General features: G+C 40.1%; 2 protein-coding genes across 5 annotated transcripts; one reads left to right on the forward strand and one right to left on the reverse strand.

Annotated features, from left to right (window-relative positions):
- Nucleotides 1-3,549: 3,549 nt before the first annotated feature.
- Nucleotides 3,550-8,534, forward strand: LOC107808093 (AP2-like ethylene-responsive transcription factor AIL5). 4 transcript variants are annotated; one of them, XM_016632580.2, is made up of 9 exons: nt 3,550-4,038; nt 4,464-4,773; nt 4,894-4,976; nt 5,354-5,362; nt 5,543-5,631; nt 5,747-5,820; nt 6,064-6,114; nt 6,208-6,284; nt 7,449-8,534. In XM_016632580.2, exons 1-9 carry the CDS (start codon nt 3,801-3,803, stop codon nt 8,195-8,197), a joined length of 1,680 nt encoding a protein of 559 aa, XP_016488066.1. In that variant the 5' UTR covers nt 3,550-3,800; the 3' UTR covers nt 8,198-8,534. The 4 variants fall into 4 exon arrangements, with proteins under 4 accessions (XP_016488066.1, XP_016488067.1, XP_016488068.1 ...); XM_016632582.2 differs by having other exon boundaries at nt 3,555-3,948; XM_016632581.2 differs by lacking the exon at nt 5,354-5,362.
- A 13,376-nt stretch (nt 8,535-21,910) lies between these two features.
- On the reverse strand, nt 21,911-22,768 carry LOC142172505 (uncharacterized). The gene is made up of 2 exons (XM_075236137.1): nt 22,679-22,768; nt 21,911-22,627 (listed from the first exon to the last, which is right to left on the reverse strand). Exons 1-2 carry the CDS (start codon nt 22,766-22,768, stop codon nt 21,911-21,913), a joined length of 807 nt encoding a protein of 268 aa, XP_075092238.1.
- Nucleotides 22,769-23,022: the final 254 nt, after the last annotated feature.

Here is a 23,022-nt window from a genome sequence, read left to right on the forward strand (position 1 = left end):
AACGGTCGAAAATCAATTAATTTTTCCTGGATTCCGACCAATTTCGATCGATTTTTGTGGATGCTTTTTGGCAGTTTTTTTAGTAGTGCGAGAGTAAAGATCAAAAGTAATAAAAACGATAAACATAAAACAAATTGAATACAACGACATACTTGGACCTTTTCCCAAATGCTAATACAAGTCATGTTTTACTCTAATCCTAACATTTTATAGATATCTAAATTTCCATATTCATGTCTGCAATCCCTTAGCGCTCCTTCATCTTATAGTACTTTTAGAACAAAGAGGGAGTAGACTATGGGTGTTTATCGGGCGGGCTAGGACGGACTGAACGGAAAACCCCCCAGCCCGTTCGGTTAGCGGGCGGGCTGTTAGCGGGCTGGGGATAACGGGCTGTTATAGGGCTGGAATTTTTCGGGTTTTCATGGGCTCGTACGGGTTAGGGCTCACACGGGTTCGGGCGTGCCGAGCTCAATTTTTTTTATTTATTTAAATTACACCAACAGCTCTCCTAATTAAAGTAATTTCATCTCTAAATAATTCAAGGTCACTCTTCACAATCAAGTTATAAATATGACATGCACATCTAACATGAAATATTTCAGGAATTGGTGGGTGTAGATGCAATTTTAATATTGTAATAGCAGCAGTGTTGTTAGAAGCAATATCAAATGACATACACAAAACTTTTTCTGCAAGATTATAAAATATAGCAACTTCATGTATATTATTACTTATAAATGCACCAGTATGACTTTGATCTTCATCATATTTAAAAGCAATAATACGTTTTTGCATACAAAAATTATTATCTATCCAATGGCATGTAACAGTCAAATAATCATTTCCATTCACAGCACGACCAATATCAAAAGTAAGAGAAACTTTACAAGGAAGACTTGCGGACAAATAACGTATATATGTCTGATATTGTCCAAAAAGCCTAAAGATATCAGCTCTACAAGTACTTCTAGGAATACCTTTAAACATAAGGTTATAAATTCTTTGAATATAAGTAATAAGATACGGTGAAGAAGCAAAACTAAAAGGTAAACAACCTAAAACAATCATTTTAGCTAATTCTTCCCCATCTTTCTTAATATCGTATTTCCCAAATAACCCACCAGTACTCGGGTTAAGTCTTTGTTGCCCAGATAACTCATCTACTCCCCATTCAAGAGGGTGTTTCTCTTCCATATGCCTACGAAGTTAACCCGTTCCCCCTCCTTTACCGGGCTCATGTTTATAATGTTCACTACAAATTTTACATTTTACATGTTTTTTTGATCTTCTAGTCTTTCAAAAAACATCCAACACTTACTTCTTAATCGTCGATTCTTCTTAATAGGGAGAAGAGGCCTACTTGTTGCACCTGCACCCCTAACATTTTGAGTTTGACTAGCATTACCAGGTGTAGGTGGTGGTGTGTCAAGATTATCGGGTGATTGAATATCATCTAACAAAGCATCTAAATCATCATCTACACCATAATTTTCTTGCATTCGCTCATAATCTACATTTAAATTTTCAGGTGAACTTTCAGAAATATGTGTAAAGCTACTAGAAGAACCAACACCACCTCTTGTTCTTTTTGAAGTTTTCTTACTACCACCTCTAGTGCACGCTTTTTTGTCCGCTCTAAGTAAATCCATTATATAAATTAAAGTAAGAAATTAAATTAAGAAATTAAATTAAGAAACTAAATTAAGAAACTAAATTAAGAAACTAAATTAAGAAACTAATTAATAAAATAAGTGTACACCAAATAAGAGAAAGAGATGGAACGAGTGTACCGGGATTCCTTATGCCGCACTAATTTTGAATTTTTGATATCAAAATTCAAACTTCAATTGATAGACCGAAACTTGATAGTTGATAATACTTGAATACTTGATAATTGATACCACACTTCACTTGAATAATTGATATTTGATAATAATAATTTTGTAATGGCTAAACTAAATAATTGATGAAACTTGAAATAATAAATAATTGAGAATTTGAGATTTGAGAATTTAAGAACTATAATATCAAGAGAGAATTGAGAGTTTGATACTTGAGAGAGAATTAGAGTAGTAAGAGAGTGAATTTGTGAGAAAAAATGAAGAAGAAGAGGGGCTATTTATAGATTTTGGGGTGGAAGGGCTATATTATTAATATTATTAATAGGGGGCCGAAATTGGCCATTTCTGCAATTTCTGGCCGTTCCCCAATGGTCATTTCTGAATTTGACCGTTGGGAACGGTCCAATTTAATTAAAAAAAAAATTCAAACAGAAACCGGGCTGCTAACGGGCTGCAGCCCGTTAAGGAAATTCAAGGAAATTCGGGTTTAACGGGTTCGGGGCACGATTAGTCTAAACATGAACGTACACAACCCGGCCCCCTTCCCAACCCGTCCCAACGTGAACAATAGCGAGCTGAACCGAGCTGAAGCGGGCTGAAAACGGATCAGCCCGGCCCGATTAACACCCATAGAGTAGACGACGCACTGATGAAGAATGAATATGTACATAAAATAATCAGAATAGACACGCGTTAAACAATGGGACCAAATGAAATTATTTACTACTCGTCCTTAGTGTCCCCTTCTCCTCCCTCTTGCTTCCCCACATACACACAATCTTTTTTTTACACTTTCTCTCTCTCATCCCATTGTTATTCTTCCCTTTCCCTTTATCTTTTTCTCTTTTTGTCTCAAAACTTTTTTTTCTCCTAATAAAGTTTTCGCTTTCTTCGGTCAAGAGACAGACAAGAGAGACCGCCCAGTCATTCCATAATATCCTTCCACTTGCTTTCCTCTGCATTATTTGTTTGTTTACACATTCATGCACTGTAAAGACTGCAACATTACATTAACAAATGAGGAAAAAAATATGAAAACAGATTATTCTGTTTAGCACATTCAACTTTAGATCAGAATTAATTTGTCATGTCATTAACATGCATGATAGACATTAATTCAACTTAATTATCTTCAAGCGATTGTTGACATGATCAGGATAGATTAGATTTTCAATTATATTATGTTATAAATACCATCTTTTAGTTTCATAAATCGCGCTAATATTTTCTTTCCTCGAACTATGAGCATATATAATTAGCGATAATTAATCAGCGTAAATCCAAAATCTTTCGTCGTTCGTATCTGATGTACTATTTCTAAACTAGGAAGAACGCAATTGCTAGACAAACTTATGCCCAAAATCTCATGAGATTGAACTGGATTAACGTGACATAGCAAAACTCTGATACTTAGTTAAATATGATGAAACAATACTTCAGAGATCATTATATTGTACTTAACTTTAATTTTCTTTTCTTTCTATTTAGACAATATTGTCTACCATCTGCAAGTAGTAATCCTCAGTCTCGATTATTCTATATATTATCTCGATTAATTCATGTAAAATCATTGGCAAAGTGTCCATTGTTTTACTTTCTCTTTCAACGTTAATCAATGTGAAAAAAACTCTCTAATCTCACCTTAACATAACAAATTAAATAAATATGAACAGAAATTATTATCTTTCAACCATTTAGTATATCCCCACAAGAGAGACGCCTCGGTTCTCGTGCATAGTTATCTCCCCCCTCTCTCTGTACACATCTATCTAACACAGATAATATCTCTATATTAATGTCTTACTCTTTCACATAGATTTAAGCGTGTAATTTCCAGTCTAAGTTAAATCTTCAATCAGTTCTTGGGAAAACAAAATAAGTAGAGCAGGCAGTGTTTAGTAAGCATAGCGCTGTTTCCCAAAGAAAAAAGAAAGTCTTTCCCGTTCACCGACGATAATGGATATGGATTCTTCTTCTGAGAACTGGCTTGGCTTCTCACTTTCCAATATTAACAGCAACAGCAACAACAATAGCAGCATTAACTTGCCTTCTAATAATTCTTCAGAACTTTGCCTCTTCCAAGCTTTCAACTCCAAACCTAATAGTATTTTTCCCTTCTTCACTCTTCTTTATTTTCGACTTCTCTATCACAAAGATCCTACATGTAACTTACATGTAGGATCTCTGTCACTGTGTATGTATAAATCTCTATGGCTGGCTAAACGCATAGAGATCTTCTAAGAAGCATTTTAGCTGTATAGACATGATATATTGATAGTATATGATTTAACCTATAGTATACACTTAACTATAAAGTGATTCAAGTTTAAATATTGATGGGTCTGACTCATCAACCTTTAGGGTTCTTATTACAGTACGTACTATTGCACTCATGAAATTATAACTTCTTACTTGTATGCCTATATACCCTATATGTAAAAAAGATTGACAAGTGTTTTAACCTATTTTGGCGAGTTAATTACTTTAATTTTCAGATTATTAATCTAATTTAATATGAACTGTATATGTAGTTGTGTTTTAAATGATCTCATATCGTTCAACTTTTAAATTTGTTGTAAAGGCTGATCAACAAGTATGGATGTGATTTTGTACGTATAGGCGGAGTGGAAGAAAATGGAAAAGGTGCTGATGGTCCGCCAAAGCTTGAGGATTTCTTGGGAGGAACCTCAAGCATTACTGCTGCAGCTACTGAAGTGTGTTGGGAAAATCCAGCAACAACAACAACTACTACTTCTCTATGTGAATATGGCTCTGAGCTGAAGACCATAGCCGCTAGTTTTCTACGTAGCTTTTCTGCTGATCAAAATAATTCGCAGAATAAGCAGTTGGCTGTGGTGGCGTTGCCGCCGGCTAAGAAGGCAGTCGAGACCTTTGGACAACGCACCTCTATTTACAGAGGTGTTACTAGGTGAATATATATATATATAATTAAAGACTTACATTAATGGTTTTTATTCTTTTTGGAACTTATTAATGGATTTAGATATACTATAATGATTTTGTGCTTTCTTTTCGGGATGTGCTTTAGACATAGATGGACAGGAAGATATGAAGCTCATTTGTGGGATAATAGTTGCAGAAGAGAAGGACAAAGTAGAAAAGGAAGGCAAGGTATGCATTTTAGGGTTTCCGGCAACTTCCTTTCTGTTTCAAAGCTTATCATTTAAGGGGAGAGTTCTACTAAAAAGTTTAATTTCTTCTAAATTTTTTATTTTTGCAAGGTCATCCAAATATCATAGAAGTTAAAGATTTTATTTGTTTCAACATGAAAGTATATGATAAATACTAGTAACGCATAGTTTTTCTCTTTACCGTGGAAAATTATCTCTAGATTTGAAGTGAATCTTCGAAAGAAAAGATTGTAGTACTTATATGATATGATATGCACAAAGAGGAATATGGACTAATTTTGTTTCTTTCTATGTCAATATTGTACAACCGAATGATTGTGGCTCTGGACGATTAAAATCATCATTGCGGAATTTCAGTTTACTTAGGTGAGTACTGAAATCTCCATTATCCAAATTCATTCATTTACTATTACTGTGTTACAGAAGATTCATTTTGCAATGAATGTGTACGTTTAAGGCTTTAGATTCTCATTGGATTCTTATTTTCTAATGCTTTGTATAAGATTTTTTATAACCTAATATTCTTTTACATCTTTTTATGATTAGGTGGTTATGATAAAGAAGAGAAAGCAGCTAGAGCTTATGATCTTGCTGCTCTCAAGTATTGGGGTCCGACCACCACCACTAACTTTCCGGTAAGGAAATTTAGAACCAAATCTCAGAAGGGAAAATAAAGAATTTTCTAATTACTTTCTCTTATTTCCTCTACATTGAAATTTAATATTGAAGTCGTGATCTATATATTTGAAGGTATTGAACTATGAGAAGGAGCTTGAAGAAATGAAGAGCATGACAAGGCAGGAATTTGTTGCTTCTCTTAGAAGGTTAGAACTCCAAATAATAGTAGTAATAATCATTATAATTATAGTATAGTTTTCTTTTCCACATAGACTAAATCTACTTTTATCTTCCCCCCCCCCAATAAATGTACTTTTATCTCAGTGCGGAATCTACTGCATAAGCTAAGGCTTTGTTGTATTTTCTTTTAAATCATTTTCTTGTCTCGTTGAGCCCAAGAAAGTGCGTAATCCTATATACTATATTTACTTATCTTTTTGTTAATGTAGGAAAAGTAGTGGGTTTTCAAGAGGAGCCTCCATCTACAGAGGCGTCACAAGGTTCGGAATATTATTTATCTTTTGTTTGTTGTTTTTGTCTGGTTTATGTGTTCAATTAAGGAGCTAATTCAACAAAGGTTTGTTTTATTTTAGGCACCACCAACATGGTAGATGGCAAGCAAGAATCGGAAGAGTGGCAGGAAACAAAGATCTCTATCTTGGAACCTTTAGTGAGTTTTTATTATCTTTTTGTTGCCCTCCACAAATATATAATATCTAGTCCTCTATTTAGCTCGACTAGTCAATAGATCATCCATTGTTTATATTATATTATATTATTATCCATTATACTCCCTCCGTTTCAATTTATGTGAACTCATTTGACTGGGCACGGAGTTTAAGGGAAGAAAGAAGGCTTTTGATCTTGTGGTCTAAAATGAGTCACATATATAAATCTTTGTGTAAAGGTAAATTGTTTCTAAATAAGGAAATGAGTCATTTTTTTTGGCACGGACTAAAAAGGAAATAGGTTCACCTAAATTGAGAGTGAGGGAGTATTAGTTGTGTTTATTCCACCAAATCCAAAAAACAAAAGCAACAAATTAATATGCACGTCATTCAACAGCACTGCCTTACTGCTATTTGATACCTTTGGCGGTGGATACCCTAAATTATCTGGCTCTGCCGTAAGGTAGGGGTTGACAATAAATGACATACGTGGCTTTTTTTAAGTGGTCTTTTGGGTGGCAACAATATGAACGTTTTATTTTTGTTTTTGGCTGGATCTCCTTTTAATTGCCCAAGGTTTTTGTTGCTGGTATTTGCTTGTCCCTACTCTCTGCTTACTTGACAGTCGAGAAAGAGGGGTGGGAATATGTTTTTATAGGACTACCGTAGCTTGTGATAGGTACAATAATATTAAGAGGTTAACTCAAAAGAATTACATTATCTCTGAAAAACGACTACAAATAATTTTTGTTAAAAAATTAGAATTGCTAAGTTAGGAAATAAGACATACAGTAAGTTAAATTTCTTTATAGTGAATATTAATTCAATCCCGAAACTAATAAATTTAAGTTATACACAGTTAATAATCTTTTTCCTATTAATGAATTTTAACCGGCAATATATTGCAAGTTAGTTGTCATTTTTATTATAGTATAAAATAAATACAAGAGTCAGGCTTTGACCGTGTATTTATGCTGGCTAGTCTCTTAGCTTCCAACTTGTCCTTGAATTTGTTCAATATGTTTCATTCATTAGAATTGTCTTTTTAATTTTATTTTTCGATGGGGAAGGCTGTCTGTGATGATGATCTTTTGCAACAAATTTAAGTCCGTCAATATAATCAAAACTCTTTAGACTAATCGTGATGATTTTAATGCAAATAATAGGCACCCAAGAGGAAGCAGCAGAGGCCTATGACATTGCTGCAATCAAATTTAGAGGACTAAACGCTGTGACGAATTTTGACATTAGCCGTTACGACGTTAAAAGTATCGCCAGTAGCAATCTCCCTGTTGGAGGGATGAACAATAAATCAAAAACCTCATCAGAATCTGCTTCTGAAAGTAGTAAGAATGTCGAAGGAAACCGATCGGACGATCGAGATCGAGATATCTCCTCTGCTACCTCTGCTCCATTTTCCTCTCAAGCTCCAAATATGGTCAACCTTGGTTTCGGATTGCCTATCAAGCAAGACTTTTCCGATTTCTGGTCAATCCTCGGATACACTAATGATCAAAACAACGGCAGCAAAAACCCTAGTGCAAATGCAACATTCTGTCATGGTCCGCCTGATGGTACGACTATTCAAACACAAGGTACAACAATCATCAGCATGGATCTCCCTGCTACTACAACCTCTCTGAATGAAGTCAACAACAGTCGAGTCATATTCAATGAAGAAGGGTACTATCACCAGCAGCAGGAGCAGGAGCAGGAGCAACAAAGTGGTAGTTGTAGCACAATAACTTCTGTCCCTAGTGACATAAGCATGGCCTTAAACAGCAATGCCACTACTACTACTACTCTTGATGGCTCTAATTTTGGTAATTGGATGCCACCTTCTCTTCATTCATTCCAGACTACTGCAAAGAATAACCTAGCACCATTCCAGACCCCAATTTTTGGCATGGAATAAAATGGAAAATAATTGGAGGGAAATTGAAAAGACGAGAGAAGTGGTGGACTTTTCCCTCTTGTGTTTTGAATGGTTTTTTGTCACTTACCAAAGAAGTGGGCTGGTCAAAAAAGGTGGTATTGGTGAAATTTGCTTTTTTGCATGGGCAAGAGAAGTGGGACGTACAATAATTTCACAGCAACTAAAACAGAGATGGCAGGGTGCTAACTGAATCTTTTTGATTAAGTTGTTTCTTTACCTTTTTTTACTTTTTGCTTGTTTGACTGACATGAGTTATCTATAGCTAGAAAATCCCTTTTGTACATTCCCGTCAGCAACAATTTCATTTCCAATCAAATTTCTTCCCGCTCATTCTCCCCTTTGACGCGCCTGCGTTGTTTTCTTCTGATGGGGTACGGGATATGAGAATTGACCACATATGTATGCTGTCATTTTCTTCAGAATGATGACTAGATACAAGTTTTTTCTCCTCTTATTTTCCAGAGCACGTTTGGGTTGATGTAGCAAGATGATCATGATAATAAAACCGTATTACTTTAATTTTGTGCTTGGTTACTTATACATCTCTTTAAGGGGTCCTTTGGAAGGGTGTAGAAGAATAGTGCGGGATAATGTGTATTAGTAATGCATGAGTTAGTAATGTAAGTATTAATTATGCAGATATTATTTCTTAGCTATTGTTTGGTGTGATGTATTTAAAATTCTAATGCATTACATAATTTTAAGAAATATAGTTGTTTATAAAAATACCTTCCATATTCTCTAGCTTTAAGGGACTTTAACGATAATTTTGTCTTTAAGCATACTAATGCATGCATTAATAGCCTTGGTATTACTAGTGTCATGGTTTTTTATGCATTATTTATATATAGGATAATACCAAGTATGATGTATAACTAATAATACAAGTATTAGTTATACATAGGTTAGAAAAATATATCAAACAAGATATTAGTAATGCGCAAAGCTAATGTTTGCATTATTTTTTTTAATACCTCCTACCAAACGACCCCTAAGTATTGTCTCTTGCTTACCCTATGGATAATACTTTAAAGTTTTGATAATAGAGCTCAAGCAACTTACAACAACAATAACAACAACAAACCCAGTATGATCCCAACAGGTGGGGTCTGGGGAGGGTAGTCTGTATGCAGACCTTACCCCTACCTAATGCAGGTATGGAGATTGTTTCCAGTAGACCCTCGGCTCAGGAAGGGTAAGAAAGAGAAGACGAAAGCAAGAAAGGAAGAAAGAAGGAAGAGAAAAGAAAAAATGAGAGATAAAGCAATTGATGAAGTAAATAACGAATAAAGAAATACAGAAATAATTCAAACCACACGAGTGAGATAGTTCCAGTCTCAGTGAAATAATCAGCCTCGATTCGAGTCCACTACGATCGACAATAATGAACAGGAAAGATAGCTAATAGCAGAGAAAATAATAATATACTGCCTTGAAGTGCGAGTTACAATGTGTTTTACAAGCAATCATACCCCCTTTATATAGTAGGGGAATCCTGCATTAGGTACAACTCTATAAAAGGTAAAAAATTCTCCTAATTAAATGATTGCCGATTTCTTCTTAGTACGTGCTGAGATCCCTGTAAGCACGCGATTTTTGCCCTATGTGAGAATTACTCCCAAAAAATTCAATCCGTTTCGATTGTCCTTTAATTGGGAAAAACTCCCTTCTGCGCCCCTTTCCGGCGGCGCGGGCGAAAAAGGAAGTGTGACAATCCCCGTTGTGATATTCGGTCGATCACGAATATCACGATCTTTTGTTGGCCGTGCTCGACCACCTAACAACGTTCTTCGAAGTTAATCAAGGTCACAACCCCGATATCCTCGAGGGCAGGAGTTATGGTCTGGACTCTAAATTGATGAGATCTCTACCTCGGTCTAGGCCCCCCTATTACTATAACTCGGCCTTGCTCGTTATGTCGGAGACAAGGATATACTATGAGATCAGTTTTAACTGTATATAGATAGTCCCTTCATTTCTCAAAAAAAGAGTTGATGAGAAATGGCATGAGTTTCCCTGTTCTTTCTTTGGTATTTCGCATCAGAAACGACAAAAATGCGAAACGTCTTGTCAGTCACGTCATAATGGCATTAAATGTTTGTTAGCCGCCGGCCGGCTATCCCTGAATGCAGAACGTCGCTGAGTTCCTATACATACTGCCTCTTTTGTTCATTTTCACTTTTCATCAAACCTTCTACCTTCAAGTTTTCAAGATTTCCGCACTCCTCCAGTGTTTTTACCTCCATCACTCAAGGTCTTTTGCAAAAGTTTCACCCATCTTCTTCCCAAACCAACAAGCCATTCTTAAACTTTCTTTCTTTCTTAATATTTCCCAATTTTTCCTCCATTTTTACTCTCCAAACAAATGGCAAAGACTTCCAAAACCGTTCCCAGAAAAAAATATCTCTCAACTTCGCGTCCCACCACTAGGGTCGAGGCGACCACCCGGAACGTGGAAGTTGATAAACCGGTGGCTGAACCTCCTTTGAAAATGTTCATACCCGGGGGTGCTCGGTAAATAACGATTTTAAGGTTGAAAAAACTTCTTCGGTATCGGGTCGGTGCGAAGACTTCTCGAGATACATCTGTTCGATTACCGAAGAAATCCTCTCAACGGTCCAGATAAATTGCAACTGGGCTAACAAAACTGTAGTGGTTCCCGACCCTGATGAGGCCATTACCACCCATGCCGAGGGATACTTGAGTTTTTAAACTTATCCTTTCACATTGGGACCGATGGACCCAATCATCATAGATTTCTGCAACAGGTATGAAGTTTGCCTCGGTCAGATCCATCCTTCAATGTGGAGGATTGTGATCCTACTCCGGTTCTTCGTGAGCAAAATTGGTAGCTGCCGGTTCACCGTAGATCACCTACTTCGTTTGTAAAATCCCCGACTATTCCGAGGGGGGCTGATAAAGCTTGTGCGTCGGGCCAGCAATGCCACGTTCTCTAGTATCGATGAGGACCGGAATCGAGGCTGGCAAGGCCATTTTGTCCGAGTGAAAAATTCGGACATGATCCCGGTGGAATGCATGCCATTACCCGAGAAGTGGAATATAAGACGTAAGTGGAACTTTCCTTTGAATATTGATTTTACGTTTACTTCTCTTTTTCTTATTGGCGTTTGTGGTGGGGCAGTCGTTGCTCGGGTACCAAATGTTGTTCCTCGACTCAAGGAGTGGGTCAAGGGTATCATTTATCAGATGCCCTACTCCGACCGTTCGTGGCGCGAACTCTCGAAGGGCCGTTGGGAGGCCCGTTCCCATGGTAAGATCCCTTTTCTGATCAGGTCGTGTTAGGCCTATTCTTTTACTATCAAGTTCTTATTCCCTTTACTTTCTTTCTCAGGTTTGCCTAAGGATGTTGAACTTAGGCCTCCGGTTGGCGACGAGGACTTGCCCGTTGAGGCTCCTGCTCCGAGGCAGGCCAGAGAAAAGAAAAGGAGGAGGGCTCAGAGCTCCCCAAGCTCGGAGAAAAAAAAATTGAGGAAGAGGCTGGTCCGCAAGCCAAAGGAAACCTCCAGCTCCCGAGTACTTAACTCGAGCTTACTCCACCGGCTAAGGGACGAGTCCGAGGAGGATAAAATTATAATGGCTCGAGAACTATTGGCCCCCGAGGAACGGGTGCCATCCGAGGAGGGAACATCAAAGGTAAATCCCTCACAAATACAAGAGGCCGATGCAACAGTGAGGTTCGAAAACCTTCAAGACACCGGCTCTTCCCCATCCGTTATTATTGACATAACAGGATTGCCTTCGTACACAGACTCGATATCTGTTGAAGCTCAAACGACAAAGGAGTGGCCGAATGAGGGGGTCCATGGAGTGGATGATCCCCTCCAAAGATATTTTTGATGGCATGGACTCTACCACGACGGAGGATGTCACCGGATTGGGTGACTTAGAAGTACCAAGAAGAAGTCCGCCCTCGGGGGCAGGTGGATCTAATTCGAGCCCTAGACTGGTCAACCGATTCCCTGCCCCGAGTGCCGATCCCAGTCGGAAGCGGTCGATCATTATCTCTATTTTGGAAGATGCCCGGGTCCTTTCCGCACCCGTTAGGGTAGCTAGTTACCTCCGGTGCCTTGTGACTATAGAGGATTAGCCAAAGATGAACGAGGTGGATTCCCCATGCTTATTCAACGAAGCACATCAGACACTGAATCGGGTAAGGTGTTACCAAACCTTTTCATTTTCCAGCTTTGGTTACTTAGTGATCTTCATATTTCTCCTTTTATTTGCAGGCCTCAGTGCTTCACCACAAGACCTTCCTCTGATACTGAGAATAGCTGAGCTTCCTCGAGCCCGAAGCCAAAGAGCTTACTGAGAAGAGAGACATGTACAAACTTCTCAGTGAGCAACGCGAGGAAGAGGCTATGAGTCTTCGGTCCGAGTTGGATATGGCTCAGAAAGAACATGCCGACCTGGTGGAGCAGGTAAAAGCCTTTGAGGTTAGTGACGATGAGCTAGACTCGATGACTAACAGTCAGAACCCGCAGGTCCAATAGAAAATCGATCGGATCAACCAGCTTCGGGCCGAGATGGACATTATCAAGGTCTAAGCCGAGGAGTGAAAAGGCAAAATGGACCATTTGGCCTTGGAAAAGGACACTCCCCAGGCACAATTGGACTCGACGGATGATCAACTTTGAATGATGAGGGAGAAGGCCGAGGCACAGTCCCGGAAAGCTGGAACTCCAATCTCAACTGAGCTAGGTTGTTTCCGACCGGGAGACCCTCGACATGAGCTTAAAGCGGCCAAGTCGGTGGCTAAAATTACTAAGGCCAATGCCTACGAGATGGTGGCTCAGTATAGAGCCGATGTTGAGGCGGCTCAGGACCGCTTGAAAGACATTGTTGAGTATGAGAAGTGGCAGTATTGAAGGGAGGCCCTCGAGGAGGTTCAAGCTGGGGGTTTCGATTTGTCGGCCGAGATCGCAAACGCTAAGGGGCTCGAGGCCGAGGCCAAGAAGTTGGCTTACCCCGAGGATTTCGAATATGAAGACTTAGAGGGTCCTGGTGGATCTGAGGGCAGAGAAGACCCTGATGGTCTCGGTGATGAGGCGGGCTCCGGTGAGGACCATGCTACCTAGACGCCTCACAAATGTTTTTGCTTTTTGTTTAATTTTCTTTTTTGTCGAGGCTATTTGGCCTTTGTAAAAATTTCTCGAGGCCATTTGGCTCTTGTAAAAATCATTTGATATATATATATATATATATATATATATATATATATATATATAAAGCGTTTTGCCTTTAACAAATTCCAAGCTTTTTTCTTTTTATGATTGCAAAAGATATCGAGTTCCTTAACACGTAACAACTAGGTGTTGTTCGGAGGTTCAAATAGGCCTAGTTTATTATTTTGCTTAAAACTCATGGGGGAGGGGGGATTGGTATGACCGAAAGCTATCCCCAAAGTATTTGGAATATTTTGGGTTACAATTTGCCGTGGGTAGCCTTTTGAACCGATTTAAAAATCTTAAAGGCCTTATGTTTTGGTTATGGATCTCTGACGTCTCCAAGCCGTTCTAGGACGGTCGTAACCTTTTAATTTGGGTGTTGCCCAATAGGCTTGTTTCCCCGAGTCATTCGGGCTTACCCGAGACAACCGTTCCCGAATGGAGATGGCCGTGGCCTTTTAGTTCGGGTGTTTCCCAATAGGCTTATCACCCCGAGTCATCCGGGCTTACCCGAGAGAACTATTGCCGAATGGGGATGGACGTAGCTTCTAAAGTTCGGGCACTGCCTAATAGGCTTTGTGCCCTTGGGCTTCGCTATCTCGGGCCGTCCGAATCTGCCTTGGACGACAATCCCCGAGTGAGGTGGCCCTTGGGCTTGATGCTTTTAGGGGACCAAATGTAAGAAAGATTTTTTTTTTGAAAAAGGGGCAGAATATTTATCCGCAAGGTAGAAACTTCCTTTCATTTTTGTGCGTAATGAACAAGGTTACATATGTGTACACGCTTTGTGTCATGGCTCGGGCGGTCTATGTGGGCACGGTTCATTTGACCGTTTGACCCTTAAAGTAAATCCTATCGATTGATCCTAGGCTATTCATTGACCACAAAGTTTCTTTCTCTGCTAAAATCATTATCCGAGGATGATGCCCCCAAATGTTCGAGGCCGATCATAGAGAAGCCTCGGATACTGTTAAAGTGATCCTTGACATCGGTTTATAACTGGTCTTCGATTTGAAGTTAGTACGATCCATTGTTGCCTCATTAAAAAGCTTGCCGAAAAGCCCATTTGGGACAAAAATGGTTCAAGAAAAAAGAGTGCAAAACGTGCTTTCAAGCCTAAAAATTGCATCGTTCCTTGTCGGTTGTCTACAAGTGTTGCTCCAAAATGTAAATAAAAGAAATTAACGGGACCGTGCATTAGCAGTAATATCGTTTCAAGTGAGTTATATTCCAGTTGTTCGGTAGTTGCTCGCCGTTCATTGCTCCGAGCTTGTAGGACCTTTTCTGTGATCTTGATAATTTGATACGGACCTTCCCAGTTCGGTCCCAGCTTCCCTTCGTTCGGGTTCTGGGTGTTTAGTGTAACTTTCCTTAATACCAAGTCCCCGATGTTGAAGTTTCGAAGGTTGGTTCTTTGATTGTAATAACTTTCAATCCGTTGTTTTTGGGCAGCCAATCGGACGAGGGAGACTTCGCGCCTTTCATCTAATAGTTCCAGGTTCGTATTCATGGCCTCGTTGTTTGACTCTTTGGTTGCATATCAGAACCTAAGATTCTGTTCTCCCACTTCGAGTGGTATTATAGCTTCGGCGCCATAAACCAAAGAGAACGGGGTGGCCCCGGTATTGGACTGTGAGGTCATACGGTATGTCCAAAGTACTTTGGGCAAGATTTATTTCCACTTTCCTTTGGCGTCGATCAATATCTTCCTGAGGTTTTGGAGTATGGTTTTGTTCGTGGACTCCGCTTTTTCGTTCCTACTAGGGTGATAAGGTGTTGCGAGGATCCTTTTGATCTTATGGTCTTCGAAAAACTTGCAAACTTTGTTGCCAATGAACTGCTTTCTATTGTCGCACACGATCTCAGCCGGCATCTCGAACCGACATATTATGTGGTCCCAGACAAAATCGATGGCTTCCTTCTCCCTGACTTTCTTGAACGCCCGGGCTTCCACCCATTTAGAAAATAAATCAGTCTTAAACAATATAAATTGGGCCTTACTGAATGCCCATGGAAAGGGCCGATGATAAGTGGGGATTTTGACTACTTATTAACGCCTTTTTACTTTCGGTTTTAGTCCAAAAATGCTTAATTGTATTCCCAAAAACTGATGAAATGAGCTTACATGCAGGAGTATTGAAAAGTGAGCCACATATATGAAATCCAACTCAAAAAGAAGTAAGGTGAACTCAAGGACAAAAAGTAGGGAAAAGCATAATGTGCGGATTGTAGAATTCCATCTGCGGCTGCAGAATGTGAAAGAAATCTGTCAGAACCCAAGAGCAATGTGCGGACCGCACAATTATTGTGCGGCCACAGTAGCTAAATCAGAGTTAAAGTTTAGAGAGTCACCATTTCGAGCAGAAAGAATGCGGACCATACAATTATTGTGCGGCCACAGAAGTTAGCCACGCGGCTGCACTTAGAATTGTGCGGTCCGCAGAAAGGGCCTATGCGCCCGCACTCAGTTTTGTGCGGACCGCAGAACACTCAAGATGCGGCCGTATTCCAAAATTGTGCCGCCGCAGATCCAGCTCCTGCCAAGTCTTCTGAGTAAGTGCGGACCGCACATGAAATTTTGCGACCGTAGAACCTCTGAAAGGGCATTTTTGTCCGAAAATTCTAGCTTTGTATAAATAGACTTCTTTCACGAAATTAGGTCAAGTTTTGAATATATAAACTCCTGTAGCCATTTTTCTTTACTGCTTTAGGAAATTTTAGCTTACTTTAGTGATTTAACATTGGATTTTTGTCTTTTAATCTTTAAATATGAGTTTTATTATCATTTCTTCTACTGTTTCTTCCATTAACTTTAAACTTATTTGTTCTATCTTCAGACTCAATTTCTACTGCTCCATTAGAGAACACTTGCACAGCTCTAAATGGTAATGACCATCTAGATTTTATCTTACCTGGAAATAATCTTAATCTCGAGTTGTGTAACAACACGAGATCTCCGGGTTTGAAGCTCCGATCTAGAATGTGCTTATCATGCATCATTTTCATCCTTTCTTTGTACAATATTGCATTCTCAATCTTGATCGGAGACAGTGCCGGGGTCAATATGGCACACCCTCCCCAACGCACATAGCCAAGCCATGATCTTCTTCTGCGATTTTGTATTTTGGGTGGCTAGTGCATCAACTCGAGCCCCCACTTCTGTGACAGAGGTTCCCAACCATGCCATTTCATGCTCTAAGGCTGTCATCCGCGTATTCCGTCTGACCACAGATGTTCCTTCAGGATCTGCAACTTGCTCATGTATGGGTGACTCAACCCCAACTGCATCTTGCCTTTCATCTCCCTCCTCTAGCGCATTAGAATCATCACTATTAGTACCTCCAGGTACCACAGGGTCCTTCCCAATGGTCACTTTATCCGCCTGGAACTTTGGTTCTTTTTTCACTCTTCCATCCACGCTCATGTTCTCCGGCACCTGTGCTGCTCGACATAATCTAGTGACCAGGGAAGGGAAACAGAACCTATACCTCTTCATTGGACAATAGATGAACATTTTGTCGTGAATAACCTTGGCCATATCAAAATTGTGGCCATTCATGAAGCACCAAATCAATGCAGCTCTGGGACCATTCACCTCAGTGGTGTTGGAGGAAGGCAACATGTGGCTATTGATGACATACAACCAACACTTCCCTTCAAAGCTGAGTAAAGCCGAATGAAACTTCTTCCCTGGCGTAATCCACACTACTTCTTTATTGGGCACACATATTGTCCTAAAGAACAAACCCCACGTGGTTGATAGTCTGCCGTGGGTGACATAGTAGTCCTCCGCATATGGATCTTCCCCAAACATTGGTAGCCTATAAGCTCTTCGAATGGCCTCTATGGATGCGTCCACATTTTTCTTTCGCACCGTGCAAACATGGTTCACATGTTTTGGGATGTTCGCGTAAAAATCCCTCACAATCATCAAATTAGCTTCGTTCGTTTCTTCAAAGAAAATATCCAGCCTGTGCCAGACCAATTCACGGTACATATTGGGACAATCATTTTGGATGGACCCATAACAATTCCTCTCTCCGGTATGGTTTTCTTGGATGCCTTTTGACCAAAACGTTCCTGAGCCTCGCTAGATACGAACTTGGTACTATTATACTGGCGAACATTAGCCGAAGCTCATGGCCTGGATGATCCAGCGTGACCACTGGAGGATGCACTTGTGGTTCTTCATTTCTTGGATGGTGTCATACTACCTGAAACAAATATCACCATCAGCGAAAAACAAGATATGTGAACCAAGGGCGGTTACTCAGACTTCACCCGCACAATTGGTCACAAATTACATTCAAGACTCACTGTGGCATTTAAACAAACATTTGATGTGCAGATTCACCCCAAATTTCCCAAACACCCAATTCGACCTCAATTCCACCACAAACTTAACAATGTTCAATCCAACTCAATAAAATCCACTATCCTCACATACGAACAAGTATATTAGCAACACAAAATATAGACAAGAACAGCAATGACTTCTATTACCATACAATTAAAAGAGAAGAAGAAAAGAAAAAAATTAGAAAAATGAAAAAAAAACTGAAGAAAAAAAGAAAATAGAAGTCATGGCACTTACTTGAAGATCTTGTGAGGAATAGAGATTGGGGATTGAGTGAGTAGAGAATAGGGGGCAAGGGAAGTAGGAGAGATGAGGGTTTTGGGCGTGTGAGTTGTTTGAGAGATGGGGGTTTGTTTTTGTTTTTGTTATCTCAGATTTTATGGGAGGGGAAGGGTGGGTAGGTTATAAGTTGGAAAAGAAACAAATACAACTAATGAAAAGAAAATAAAAGGAAAAAAAATAACTTTAACTAAACCTAAAAATGGTGCCCAGTGCACGGTCGGTCCGCGTTTGGCCCGCAGTCAGTGCACGACCGTGCACGTGGGGCAGTGTGGGTTGCGAATTGCACGGTCAATGTGCGGCCACGGACGTTGCGACAATGGGAGTCTGAAAGTTCGCGGCCTGTGTGTGGTCAGTGCGCGGCCACACACGTTTGGCCTCCGAAACTTTCCCCTTTTCGCCACTTTTTACCTATCTCCAGGTTGATTCCTTCACCCCGAGTCCTTCCAACGCGCACAATTTCATCCCTGCACATTAATAGACCTGTCAATGCTTTCATAGTTCAAAATCAAATAAATAAAATAAGCACAAATAAAAATATTGGGTTGCCTCCCAAGAAGTGCCTGATTTAACGTCACGGCATGACGAATTACAACAAACCATGGGCTGCCTCCCAGGAAGTGCCTAATTTAATGTTGCGGCACGACGCATGCTTTCATTATTTCATTTTGCTCACATATTGGGGCTCTTATCACAACTTTCTCCCCTTTTTCTTCAACCATTCCAAGGTAGTGTTTCTACCTTTGCCCATTCACTTTAAACTTATTCGTTCCATCTTCAGACTCAATTTCTACTGCTTCACTGGAGAACACTTGCACAACTCTAAATGGTCCTGACCTTCTGGATTTTAGCTTATCTAGAAACAATCTTAATCTCGAGTGGTATAACAACACGAGATCTTCGGGTTTGAAGCTCCGATCTAGAATGTGCTTATCATGCATCATTTTCATCCTTTCTTTGTACAATCTTGCATTCTCAAATGCATGGAACTGGAATTCCTCGAGTTCATGTAGCTCGATGACTCTACTTGTGCCTGCACTTTCCATATCCAAATTCAACTGCCGCAGTGCCCATAGGGCTTTATGCTCAAGCTCCACCGGAAGATGACATGCTTTTCCAAATACTAACTTGTATGGAGACATACCAATTGGAGTTTTAAATGTTGTGCGGTACGCCCATAATGCATCATCCAGCTCCTTTGCCTAATTAGTCCTTGTCGCATTCACTGTTTTGGTCAGGATACTTTTTATTTCCCTGTTGGACGCTTCAACTTGCCCGTTCGTCTGTGGGTGGTAAGGTGTGGCAACCTTATGATGAACTCCATACTTTTCTAACAACCTTACAAACGCTCTATTTCTAAAATGGGTTCACCCATCACTAATTATAGCTCTCGAAGTTCCAAAACGTGTGAAAATATTTTTCTTTAGAAAGCCTGTCACTCCTTTGGCATCATTTGTTGGAAGGGCCACAACTTCAACCCATTTGGAGACATAGTCAACTTCCACCAATATGTATTTGTTACCATACAAGTTGACAAATGGCCCCATAAAATCAATCTCCCACATGTCAAATACTTCCACCTCCTGAATTGTAGTCATCGGCATCTCGTGACAGCGGGATATGTTGCATGTCCTTTGGCACTCATCACAACTTTTCACCCAAGCATGGGCATCCTTGAATAAAGTTGGCCAATACAAACCCGACTCCAACACCTTCGTCGTTGTTCGAATTCCTCCAAAGTTCCCACCATATGGTGAGGCATGGCAAGCCTACAAAATAGAAGGTTGATCTTTCTCGGGGATACACCTCTAGATCATGTTATCTATACATATTTTAAAAAGTAGAGGTTCATCTCAGTAATAAGACCGACAATCGTGAAAGAACTTTTTCTTTGAAATCGAAGAGAGTTCATAAGGTACAATACCGCTTGCTAAATAATTAGCAATATCAGCATACCATGGCATCTCCTGCATTGCCACTGCTAGTAATTGGTCATCCAGGAATGTCTTAGTTATATCTTTAACCTCTACCTTCTTTTCAGCTCCCTCCAACCTTGAAAGGTGGTCTGCCACTTGGTTATTTGTCCTTTTTTTGTTGCGGATCTCCAGATCAAATTCTTGTAGCGAAAGAACCCAACGAATCAAGCGTGGATTTGACTCCTTCTTTGATATCAAGTACCTAAGTGCTGCATGGTCAATATACACAATAGCATTTGAACCAATCAAATATGACCTGAATTTGTCGAATGCAAACACCACATCCAATAGCTCCTTCTCAGTCACGGTATAATTGAGCTGTACACCGCTTAACATTATGCTTGCATATTAAATTGGGTGCATCAGCTTGTCCTTTCGCTGCCCCAGGATTGCTCCTATAGCATAGTCACTTGCATCGCACATTAGCTCAAACGGTTGCTCCCAGTTGGATGCAACAATGATGGGTGCAGTCACCAGTCTCTTCTTTAGCTCCTCAAATGCTAACCTGCAATTATTAGAGAACACATAGGGATGATCATTTTCAAGGAGTTTACATAAAGGGTTAGCAATTAATTTTAGAGAAATCTTTTATGAACCGCTGTAGAACCCGGCGTGCCCAAGGAAACTTCTCACTACCTTGACCAAAGTGGGCGGTGACAACTTCTCAATCACGTCAACCTTAGCATGGTCGACCTCAATTCCTTTATTGGACACTCGATGCCCCAAAGTATCCCTTCTTGTACCATAAAATGGCATTTCTCCCAGTTCAACACTAAATTTGTCTCCACGCATCTTTTTAGCACTCTTCTTAAATTGTGAAGACAGTCTTCAAATGAATCCCCAACCATGGAGAAATCATCCATAAAGACTTCCATAATATCTTCAACCATATCTGTGAAAATGTCTAACATACATCTCTGAAATGTAGCCGGTGCATTGCAAAGGCCAAACGACATTCTCCGAAAGGCAAAGATGCCATACGGACAAGTAAAGGATGTTTTCTCTCTGTCTTCAGGGGCTATTGAAATCTGATTGTACCCCGAAATTCCATCCAAGAAGCAGAAGTGGGACCGCCCATCCAACCTATCCAACATTTGGTCAATAAATGGCAATGTGAAATGGTCTTTCCGGGTGGCTGTGTTCAGTTTCTGATAATCCATGCAAATTCACCAGCCCGTGACTGTACGAGTCGAGATCAACTTGTTATTCTCATTTTTCACGGCCATTATTCCACCCTTCTTCGGCACACATTGAAAAGGCTGACCCAATTACTGTCAGAGATGGGAAAGATGATACCCGCATCTAACCACTTGATCACTTCTTTATTCACCACCTCTTTCATGTTCGGGTTCAACCTTTTTTTATGTTCTCTGGAACGTTTGTGCCCTTCTTCCAAGAGAATCTTGTGCATACAAAAAGCCGGGCTGATACCCTTTATGTCTGCCATGGTCCAACCAATAGCAGTCTTACATTCCTGTAACACCTGTAGGAGTTGCTCTACCTACACAGCTAACAAACCGGATGATATAATAACAGGTAAAGTATAATTAGGCCCTAAGAAAGTGTACCTGAGGTGAGATGGAAGCAGTTTCAGGTCCAACTGTGGTGGCTCCTCTATCGATAGTTTCGCATGTGGTGTTGTTCTTTCTTCTAAGCGTAGGGGCTCGAACTAGGGTTCCCTTGTCCAGAACCCTCAACCTTCGAGAGCCATGACCAACTCTGCCAACTCTTCACCATCCACATTTTCCAAATTCATCAAGCATGCTTCTAACGGATCTCTAACATTAAGGGTCTCATCCTCCTCTTGTAGTATTACATCCATGACCTCCACTAGCGAGAAATTTACAAATTGGCTGAGTCTCCTCATAGATTGTTGAACATTGAATATTATTTCTTAATTATTAAGCCTCATTTTTAACTCGCCAGTCTCACAATCGATCAATGCTCTCCCAGTGGCTAAGAACGGCCTCCCCAAAATTATTGGTATTTCTTCACCTATTTGACAATCAAGAATAACGAAGTCAGCTGGAAATACAAACTTCCCCACTTGGACAAGCACATCATCCAGAATTCCAGTTGGTCTGTTTACTGTGCGATCAGCCAATTGTAGCAACATTGAGGTCGGTCTAGCTCTGCCATTGCCTATTTTTGTGTAGATTGCCAAAGGCATCAAGTTGATACTGGCTCCCAAGTCACCCAATGCTTTAGCGAAAGCATAACTTCCAATTGTGCATGGGATAGTGAAACTACCGGGATCAGACAATTTTTGAGTCATAGGTCTTGTCACTACCGCGCTCCAGGTCTGAGTCATAGTTACAGTAGATAGGTCCTGAAAGTCAAATTTTCGAGACATCAGATCCTTCATTATTTTTGCATAGCTTGGCATTTCCCTCAAAGCATCCATCAGAGGAATATACAATTGATTTTGTCTTAGCATTTCCATGAATTTCCTGTATTGATCATCTTTCTTTTGATTGGCCAACCTTTGAGGGAATGGTGCAAGAATTAGCTTCTGCCCACTGCTTGGTGTCTTTTCTTTATTAGGATCCTTCTCCACCACCTGTTCTGGGAGTTGTTCACTTTCCTTCTCCTTGCCTTTGTCAACTTGTGCCTAATCAATTACAACCTTTGTGAGCTCCGTCGACTCATCGGTCTCTAATGCCACTGGAGTAATTGGCATTGCGTCTCTCCTAGATTGAGCAAGTTTTTGATCTTTGTCTAAATCCCTTCCATTCCCGAGACTCACTGCCATTAACTAATTTAGGTTCTGCTCCTTTGGATTGATGTTTGTGTTTGTAGGCAACGTTCCTTGTGGGTGATTGTTCAAGGCCATAGATAGCTGTCCCAATTAAGTTTTAACGCCTTTAATAGCCGAATCATGTGCATCTAACTTTTCTTGCATCTTTCTATTTGTCCCAATGAGTTGTTGCAACATGCCCTTAATTTCTATCATATTACTGTCCTGCTGTTGATGAGGTAGTTGGTAAGCCAACTGTTTTTGGTGCT

The sequence above is a fragment of the Nicotiana tabacum genome, chromosome 18 (genome assembly GCF_000715075.1).
Source record: "Nicotiana tabacum cultivar K326 chromosome 18, ASM71507v2, whole genome shotgun sequence".
In the NCBI taxonomy this organism is placed as follows: Eukaryota; Viridiplantae; Streptophyta; class Magnoliopsida; order Solanales; family Solanaceae; genus Nicotiana; species Nicotiana tabacum.